We start from the raw sequence: 10822 nt of genomic DNA, 5'->3' as shown, positions 1-10822 counted from the left end.
AATGTCCGTCCTGTTGTTGAATACACAATTCAATTTGTCTAATCATGTTTCTAAACACAAGCTGTAACATTTCTTTTGTAACAGTAGCAGTGAAAGTGGATACTGCAGTTTTCAATTCATCAATGGATTTTGGACGGTTTTTATAGACAGTTGCTTTCGCTGCACCCCAGAAGAAAAAGTCAGATGATCTTAGGTCAGACGATCGTGGAGGCCAAAGACCCTGTGAAATTATGCGATCACCAAAAACATCAGCAAGCAGTGACGTTGAAACGCGAGCTGTATGCGCGGTTGCACCATCTTGGTGAAAATAACCGCTCAGTATTTCACTTAACACAAGTTCTCCTATGAATGGGTACAGAATATCACTGCAGTATCGTTGTGCGTTTCTCATGAATACACAATGCATTTGCGGTACTCCACATACGAGAATTTTGCGAGTCCATGTACCCAGAAAAATGAAACCACGCCTCATCTGTGAAAAACGTTTCATTAAGAATATCCCTTCCATTTTGTTGAACGAAATTTTTGAACCATTGACAGTAATGCAGTCTGTTGCCATGATCAGTATTTTTCAGTTCTTGCACGCCTATCACTTTTTATGGGAAAAGTTCTAACTTTTTCCTTATAGCTGTGTGGGACGTTCCGACACTAACATTGATTTCCTGGGCGAGTTTTCTTACTGACTTGTTCAGACTCATGGACATTTTATCAGAAATATCAAGTAGTTTATCCTCAGACAAAACGCTAGGATGACCGCTTTCCGGTGCATCTGTCACTGAATCCGTACTTCGAAATTTGTTAATCAAATCTCGCACAGTATCGCGATGTGGAAGTGTTGTCTCCGGGAAAACTGAATTAAATGTTTGACGAACTGAAACTGTGTATTTACCGCCAGCTTTGAACACTTGTTCGACTAAAACACACGTTCTTCAATGGTCAGCATTTTAACAGTGTCAAAAACGAAACGAACGAACAAAGGAACTAAACTTAAATGTTCACGTCATCACATAACAACACACACCAACGATACTACTGACGCTGGCTGAGTCAAACGAAACAGTAAAATGTTGGGAGAGTCCACTTGAAGGGAAGTAACCCAGGCAGGCGAACAATCATACGGCACGCGCGTCTAAGAATCGCACGGCACTGCGGAGAGACTTTTCGAACACCCCGTAGAAAAATACCGAAATATGTCGGAGACACGTGTAATCCACAATTTTTAGAGAGAAGCGCTCTAAAAAAATGTTTACTGTAACGTAATTTGTATGTAGCATGTGGTTAAGATACGTTTTAATTTCAAATAAACTCTGTGTGAAATGAGAAATTACGATTCACAGACCATATACATTAGCATCTAAGTCACCCTGCCAGTCGAATGTGCGACGTTGTTAGCTGCTCGTTGGTGTATGAAGCTAAGGCACTATTCGGCTAAACATTTTCTTCCTAAAGCAGTACACCGTCTACTTACCAAACAGATCCAACTTCTGCAACATGAATATCCATGAACATTTGCAAACCAAAATTCAGTATCATAGAGTACATAAGATATAAAAGGGCAGTGCACTGGCCGAGCTGTTATTTGCATGCAGGTGATTCATGTGGAATTGGTCACGACGTGATTATGGCTGCACGACGGGACTTAGCAGACTTTGAACGCGGAATGGTAGTTGGAGCTAGACCCATGGGACATACACTTCGGAAGTCGTTAGAGAATTCAATATTACGAGATCCACAGTATGAAGGGTGGGCCGAGAATACCAAACTCCAAAAATTACCCCTCACCACGGGCAATGCAGTAGCCGACAGCCTTCACTTAACGGCCGAGAGCAGTGGCTTTTGGGTAGAATTGTCATTGCTAACAGACAAGCAACTCTGCGTGGAATAACTACTGCCTTTGCTAGCAGCGAGAAATCGCCTGCAGCGGCTCTCCTGGGCTCGTGACCATGCCATTTGGATCCTAGACCTCTGGAAAACCGCGGCCTGGTCGTGTGAATCCAGATTTCAGTTGGTAAGAGCTGGTGGTGGGGTTCCAATGTGGCGCAGACGCTACGAAGTCATGAGCCATGGAACCAAGTTTTCAACAAGCCACTGCGCAAGCTGGTGGTGGCTCCATAATGGTGTGTGCTTAGTTCACGTGGAATGGACTGGATCCTCTGATCTATGTGTAGACCATTTGGAGCTATTCATGGACTTTATGTTCCCAAAAAGCAGTGCACCATGTCACTTGCGGACAACTGTTCGAGATTGGTTAGTGGTACATTCTGGACATTTCGAGTGAATTGTTTGGCCACCCAGTCCGCCCGACATGAATCCCATCGAACATTTACGGGACATAATCGAGAGGCCAGTTTGTGCACAAAATCCTGCACCGGCAACACTTTCACAATTATGGACGACTATAGAGGCAGCATGGCTCAATATTTCTTCAGGGGACTTCCAACGACTTGTTGAGTCCATGCCGTTTCGAGTTGCTGCACTATGTCTAGCAAAATGAGTTACCTGTTGACTTTTGTCACCTCCGTACATACTTGAACTAAATTTAACAGAAATCTGCAAAGCCATTTACTGGAGTAAGGCCTGTTGCCTAAGTGGATTGGGAAGACCAAAAATTTGGGGCATCACCCATACAAAATAAGGGATCCATTGAGGTACCAAGGAATCGCCAGTTTGGCAGCGGAAATGGGGGAGAGGGATGATGGATGTAAAAATTGTAGGGAGTCCAAGCGTTCAGTACAGCAAGCAGCTTCAAATGGATGTAGATTGCCGTAGTTATGAAGAAATGGAGACTTCAACAGGGTAGACTAATGTGGTGAACTACATGAAACAAGTCTTCGAACTAAAGACCACAACAACGGCAGCAACAACTACTTGCCTATTGCAGTTGTCAGAAACTGTCACTGTTTTAAAATACTTACACAAAATGATTCCCCATACCTAAAATCCAGCAACGAAGTCTTCAATCAGAGCAAAAATTTTGCTTCTGAAGTGTTGGAAATGTTACAGACGATACTGAAAGGCTTTGACAAAACTCTCAGTTGTCTAGAAATTCTGGAACTATCGTATGACATAAGATGTATGGCAAAGAGCACTTAGATGAAACGCGTTTTTCAGCACAAGTGAACAAATTCATAAATGTACACAATATAAACAACTTACAGAACATATGAAAAAATATGTAAACTAATTTTCAACTTTTGTACAGATTTGGAAGTGTTTTATACTATGAGCCCACGGGAGACGTAATTCCCAAAGCCAGTATCGTAATTCCGTGATTTACAAAATCATATACCAACTCTTTCGCTTTCAAAAAACTGCTAAATGACTTTATAAAATATACCGTCTAATGGTTCAGACTGTCACCACATGAGCGCTAAATAACATGCCTCAGCCGCATCACGCTACCTGATCGAAAGTATCTGGACCTCCATTAGCTGACTTGTATGGGGTGTGCCCACGGTTTAAGGGTTGAATGTCTATTGATGCACGCCAGCCATTTCTTCTTCATTCTCCCTGGTATTGATGTGACTGCGACGTGGAAACGCGTTTTTCAGCACAAGTGAGCAAATATATAAATGTACACAATATAAACAAACTTACAGAACATATGAAAATCAAGACCTCGTGAACTGAGATGCAGGGATTGACGAGCATTGCTTAGGTTAGTTGTAGAAAATCGCATGAAATCAGCATAAGGAATCACTCGTGAGTTACGAAGTGCTGCCAGCAGTCCAGTTAGCACAAAGACTGTGCGCTGGAAGTTAAATACGGTGGTCGAGCAGCTCCTCATAAGCGACATATTTCTGAAGTCATGACCGAGCGGCACATGAGCGACGCCACTGGACTGTGGATAATTGGAAATGAGTGATTTGGCGTGACGAACCACGCTATACCCTTTGTCAGTCCGATAGAAGGATTTGCGTTTAGCGAATTTCTGAAGAACGTTACCTGCAATTATGTGCAGTGATAAGAGTGAAGTACGGAGGAGGTGGTGTTACGGTGTTACGGTATGGAGGTGCTTTTCGTGATTGTTGCCTGGTCCCCTTATTGCCCTTAAGGAAACGCTAAATGTGGAAGGAGATTATCACAATTTGCAGCACTGGGTATCGTGTAGAGAAGAGGAACAGTTCGGAGATGATGACTGTATTATCATGACAATGCACACTGTCATAAAGCAGCATCAGTGAGGCAATGGTTTGTGGACAGTAACATTCCTTAAATGGACTGACCTGCCGCTAATCCCTACCTGAACCCAATGGAAAACTTTTGGAATGAGTTTTTCATCGATTTCCTACAGACCCTAGCATCAAGATCACTGGCTTCTCTGGTTTCTACTCTTGAGGAAGCACGGGCTGCCATTCCACCAGAGACATTCAGACACTTCTTTGAAAGCGTACCCAGCAAATTTCAAGCCGTCATAAAGACGAAGGGTGAACACATCTATATTAGTGCCCACTAATACACTACTGGCCATTAAAATTGCTACACCAATATGAAATGCAGATGATAAACGGGTATTCATTGCACAAATATATTATACTAGAACTGACATGTGATTACATTTGCACGCAATTTGGGTGCATAGATCCTGAGAAATCAGTGCCCAGAACAACCACCTCTGGCCGTAATAACGGCCTTGATACGCCTGGGCATTGAGTCCAACAGAGCTTAGATGGCGTGTACAGGTACAGCTGCCCATGCAGCTTCAACACGATACCACAGTTAATCAAGAGTAGTGACTGGCGTATTATGACGAGCCAGTTCCTCGGCCACCATTGACCAGACGTTTTCAATAGGTAAGAGATCTGAAGAATGTGCTGGCCAGGGCAGCAGTCGAACATTTTCTGTATCCAGAAAGGGCAGTACAGGACCTGCAACGTGTCGTCGTGCAATATCCTGCTGAAATGTAGGGTTTCGAAGGGGTCGAATGAAGATAGAGCCACGGATCGTAACACATCTGAAATGTAACGTCCACTGTTCAAAGTGCCGTCGATGCAAACAAGAGGTGACTGAGACGTGTAACCAATGGCACCCCATACCATCACGCCGGCTGATACGCCAGTATGGCGATGACGAATACACGCTACCAATGTGCGTCCACAGCGATGTCGTCAAACACGGATGCGACCATCATGATGCTGTAAACAGAACCTGGATTCATCCGAAAAAATGACGTTTTGCCATTCGTGCACCCAGGTTCGTCGTTGAGTACACCATCGCAGGCGCTCCTGTCTGTGATGCAGCGTCAAGGGTAACCGCAGCCATGGTCTCCGAGCTGATAGTCCATGCTGCTGCAAACGTCGTCGAACTGTTCGTGCAGATGGTTGTTGTCTTGCAAACGTCCCCATCTCTTGACTCAGGGATCGAGACGTGGCTGCACGATCCGTTACACCCATGCTGATAAGATGCCTGTCATCTCGACTGCTAGTGATACGAGGCCGTTTGGATCCAGCACGGCGGTTCTTATTACCCTCATGAACCCACCGATTCCATATTCTGCTAACAGTCATTGGATCTCGACCAACGCGAGCAGCAATGTCGCGATACGATAAACGGCAATCGCGATAGGCTACAATCCGACCTTTATCAAAGTCGGAAACGTGATGGTACGCATTTCTCCTCCTTACACGAGGCATCACAACAACGTTTCACCAGGCAACACCGGTCAACTGCTGTTTGTGTATGAGGAATCGGTTGGAAACTTTCCTCATGTCTGCACGTTGTAGGTGTCGCCACCGGCGCCAACCTTGTGTTGATGCTCTGAAAAGCAAATCATTTGCATATCACAGCATCTTCTTCCTGTCGGTTAAATTTCACGTCTTTAGCACGTCATCTTCGTGGTGTAGCAATTTTAATCTTTGAGCAGATACTGTATTCTGAAGGTATGGTTTTCTTCCTGAATGAAAGACAACATTATAACATCTTCGTGAAGTGTTGGTCGGACTACGCTAGGCGAAGAACCATGTTGAATAGCATCATTTGGACCTTGAAGAGGCAACCTATGGAAATAACGATGAACCCTGTACCGGGATCCCAAAGGTCACCGTGATCGGTCGCCAATGTCGCCGGCGGTGAGAGCGAAACCTGTTTTCTGAGAAGCTAAACACCTGCAGTACCCTAACAACAAGGCAGGTAGAGGCGGCTGCGAACGGGACAGCTTTCTATACGCGTGCGCGGTCTTCAAAACTGTGACGTCAGCGGAGAGCGCTGGCGCCAGCTGGGCCCGGAGTCTGCGCGGGCAGGGGCGCTTCAGTCGGCCGGCAACCGTCGGAGAGTGCGGACGTGCGTGATGTGAGTGTTCCACTGTTGGCAACATGGCAGTGCGACGTTCCTTCTCCCGTTCGGGAATCACGAGGTGGGCGTTGATTACAATCGCGCTTCTACTCGTCGCGGCGACAGCCAACGCCCAAAGGGGTGGTGAGTACATTTCTAAGTACGGAAATAAACTTTACTGCGTCTACGTGAGGGCAAACAGGGACAAACGTATCACCCGACGCTACTGCATATATTTGACCATTATTACTACTCCTCGATAATACATGACTATTGTTGCTGTCGCTCACGCTTCTTAAAGGAATTGTCGTTTAACACACTGTCAGGATCCTTGACACCCTATTGTAGTGTAAACATTCGGGGTTAGGCATGGTATAACTGAGATAGAAGAGAATAGAAGCTTTCGAAATATGGTGCTACAGAAGGATGCTGAAGATTAGATGGGTAGATCACGTAACTAATGAGGAGGTATTGAATAGAATTGGGGAGAAGAGAAATTTGTGGCACAACTTGACTAGAAGAAGGGATCGGTTGGTAGGACAAGTTCTGAGGCATCAAGGGTTCACCAATTTAGTATTGGAGGGCAGCGTGGGGGGTAAAAACCGTAGAGGGAGACCAAGGGATGGATACACTAAACAGACTCAGAAGGGTGTAGGTTGCAGTAGGTACTGGGAGATGAAGCAGCTTGCACAGGATAGAGTAGCATGGAGAGCTGCATCAAACCAGTCTCTGGACTGAAGACCACAACAACAACCGAGATATATAAACGTGTGTGTGTGTGTGTGTGTGTGTGTGTGTGTGTGTGTGTATGTATGTATGTATGTATGTAAGCGCATACTCGAACGGATGGTGGAGACTGTATACCGTTTTGCTTGCCGTAAATATTTCAACTTTTAAATTACAGTAGTTCAAAAGAAAAACGCCTTCTTCTTGCTGCATGTTAAGGTCGGTGACTCAGACGCGTTTCGCATTAGTTACAGGACATCTTCAGTGAGAGTCAGACCAGCGTCTAAATCATTATCTGTAAACCCAACAGCTTTCTCTCTTGTGAGAAACTGGTTGAAAGTTTGCAGTTACGAGAGGAAGCAGTTTAGCCAACAAATAATGAATTAGACGCTCTCTGACACTGAAAATTCCTTGTAACTAAGACGAAATGCATCTGAGTGCACAAGTTAAATATATATTTTTAAAAAAACTTAATGTGCAGCATGCAAAAGGCGGTTTCCTTCTGAGCTACTGTAGTTTACACACAGCTGCTGCGAAGATGGCCACCACAAGAAACTTATATCAACTTGTGCCGCGTTTTATCTATTTGCTTTATGCATTCAGTGGTATTCAGAGCGCCAAAATGGTTTACACTGTAATGTATTGCACTATTTAATATTGAAGATTCCCTACTCTTTCTTTTACACGTTCATCATTTAGGCTTTGCATTACCTTGTTTCTATAAATACACGAAGAGATGTATACCACTAGACTGAATATTCTCTCATTACCGGCACGCGTAGATTTCGATACTCAATCAATTCTCACCGCACCCGTCATTATTGTTATGGTCACGTGCTTCGCTTTACCAGATTTCATCGATGTTTCCATCAGTTTGCATTTATTTTTAGATTTAAGTGCTGCCGAGAACGTCTGGCGTCGCCTCATTCCCAGGAGGATGTTTTGCAGCAGTTACGCAACTGACTCACCTGCTCGTAGAGTCCAAAACACCACATACACAACGGTATGTGACGAACTTGTAGCTCGGCAATCTCAATGGCTTTTCTTTTATGTACGAAGTTTAAGGCACTCGCCGGCCGCGGTGGTCTCGCGGTTCTAGGCGCGCAGTCCGGAACCGTGCGACTGCTACGGTCGCAGGTTCGAATCCTGCCTCGGGCATGGATGTGTGTGATGTCCTTAGGTTAGTTAGGTTTAAGTAGTTCTAAGTTCTAGGGGACTGATGACCACAGCAGTTGAGTCCCATAGTGCTCAGAGCCATTTGAACCATTTTTTTAAGGCACTCACGGTGCAATCGTAATATCGTCGTTTAAACTGGGCTGACAAGTGGGAATCCTTAATGCGCAGATGGAAAACTACTCTGTTGCCTGTGAAAATGGAGTACTGGTCCCTTGATTGGTTAGCAATTTATATAACATGAGCTGGCCACATGCTGATTATGGAGACTGCTGTACCGTCAAATCATCTGTAATTAACTTGAATTGTAAATCATTGCAGCCAGTCACATTTATTCTTCTTCCCGCTATACGTTTCAGAGGATTATATCTCCATCATCAGGTAGATTTATTTCAATTAATAAGGCACTGCTAATTTTCATCTACTATGTTTTGTGAGCAATCTGTAGCACAGAAACTGTACACATTCTAAAGTTATGTGGAACTTTAGGTTGCGTAGGTGAGCAGTAATACAAATACCTATCAGTGCTGGCTGACAAGAGCGTCTGGTTGCCCACGAAATCTCTTACATACAAAATCTCTATCTTTTCTTGTAAGCGAGTGCGCTGCGCGTTGAGTTATACCAACAGATCACACATGTAGACCATGTTTGCCTTATTAATTGCAATAAATCCACATGATGACGGAGGGATAATGCTCCAAAACGCTTAGTGTGAAGAACAATAAATTCGATTCGTTACAGTAATTTGTATTTTCAACTGAACGGCCATTGTCAGTTCTAATCCAAAATGTCTGAATTTAAGGTAAATGTAATTCAACGAACAGTTTCAGGATCGTGAAAAAAAATCTTTGTTCTTGTTCTTGAGACGAAGTCTCCGGATCAACTACTGCGTTAACACTAATGTAAACAAGACACTTTTGTTTACAGAGAGGTTGTATTTTGTCACAGAAGTAGTCACTGATATTGTTTTATCATCTCACGAAAAGCTCAGTCTAGTTAATTTGTATCAACTGTTATCTCCAGTTTCGGCTGAGTTAGGCTTTTTTACATTTAACACTAAAATACAAAGCTTTGCTGTCACTGGCGTCATCTAGTGTAAGTCGTTAAAACCACGTGATGTTGAGGACAGAGGGTATTGAAATAATTTACGTCACCTGTACTGAAGTCCGATGTTAAGTGTTCTCCTTATATCCCACCACTCCTTATCGGATTGTGATCAGAGCCTTCCCTAATATACAGCTTTCGGTATGGCGAGTGGTAATTACTCGACCGATGTCATTCATCATGGGCAGAAGTGAGGTGTCTTCTTTCTTCTTCCCCATCCCCTTTCGTCTTGTCTCAGGGAGCTGTTGCGCACTTGAGAGGCTTACGATTAGTTTCCTCATTACTTCTTTTCTCTTTCCCGGTCCAGTATTTCGCAGCTGTTATGCCCTTTATGGTGGCATTTTAAACGTCTTCCATAGCACAGGATTCGTCCAAGTTATGGCATATTATTAAGTGTCCAGATTGCTCCGCAGGTGCACGTAACATTCACCTCATTCCCCCCAGGTGACCAAAATTGTTGTGCCTCTTGAAACTCCTGTCCTTGTTCTATTGAGGATCTCCACGTAATGTAGGGTAGATGGTAGCCGCAGTTCGTTTCTTCCCCTGAAGTGAAGCACTCTTTCTTAGGAACATTCTCTTGCCACAGGAAAACATTTCTAACACTTGACGTCTAATGGTAACGTTCACTGAAAAAACTTACCGTGGACATGACACAACTGTATTATTGTACATGAAATGTTTACGGTTTTCAATCTATTCTCTGTCTCCCAACACCCGACGTCTTGTGGGCGGGGGTCAATGCCGGACAACAGGTAGACCTTCGGAGCTAGGTTGGTCTGATGTATACCTTAACTAAGTGAACTGACTCTTAAGGCAACGTCTACATGCCTGGTGTAAATCGGTGCTCCCTAAACTATTTCTCCCACACCCAAACAGTCCCAAATGCAGTTGACTGAGAACCAGGGGTTTTGCTCCCCACGTACAAGTTGTCAACTTTTTCAAGATTATGTACCTGCTGCAGAATTTTCCTTTCAAAGCCATACAGTCTGTTCTGGAAAGTAGGTTGCGAAACAGAATAATTCGCATATATTCTGGGATGTCACAGTGCTGAATTTCCAATGCTCTCCACTTAATATTAAGTTTTCTGCCAGCGTCTCTTTTCCCAAAATGGAAAGCAATTGAGTCTTTCCTAGATTAGGCTTAGGATGATTCAGATAATAATGCTATCCCACTGTTTCAAGTGTATTGCTTATCTTGGTATCAACTTCTTCAAAGGCCCTCGCCCGGGCCGTCACAGCCGAGTCATCCGCATAGATACGTCTCCTGGCATGTCGAAGATCTGGGTGCTCACTCTTATAAACGTTGTTGAGGAAAGAAGGGGGGGGGGGGGAGGTGGCAACATACTGCCTTCATTTATCCGGCGGCTCTTCTTACCTTTCAGTTTCTCCAAGATTTTAGTTTTGATATGTTTACTTATGAGGTAACCTGCACCAGATTGAGGAAGAGTACCACATGGTAGAAACACAGTATTGCCGAAACAAAGATGGCTCTGGTGTGTCTAACCAGTTTGCAAATCTGACTGTTCCTCGTACAAATTGATGTTGATGTT

The 10822-nt window shown here is 44.1% G+C and overlaps 1 protein-coding gene across 1 annotated transcript in view; it reads left to right on the top strand.

The window, feature by feature from the left end:
- Positions 1 to 6261: 6261 nt before the first annotated feature.
- LOC126481306 (serine protease snake-like) overlaps positions 6262 to 10822 on the top strand; it is a 264390-nt gene continuing 259829 nt past the window's right edge. Inside the window, exon 1 of the mRNA XM_050104961.1 lies at positions 6262 to 6414. Within this exon, the coding sequence (XP_049960918.1) occupies positions 6312 to 6414 (103 nt within the window). The 5' untranslated portion in view covers positions 6262 to 6311. The remainder of the gene's footprint in view (positions 6415 to 10822) is intronic.

The sequence above is a fragment of the Schistocerca serialis genome, chromosome 5, assembly GCF_023864345.2.
Source record: "Schistocerca serialis cubense isolate TAMUIC-IGC-003099 chromosome 5, iqSchSeri2.2, whole genome shotgun sequence".
In the NCBI taxonomy this organism is placed as follows: Eukaryota; Metazoa; Arthropoda; class Insecta; order Orthoptera; family Acrididae; genus Schistocerca; species Schistocerca serialis.
This window is presented reverse-complemented; position numbering and strand designations above follow the sequence as displayed.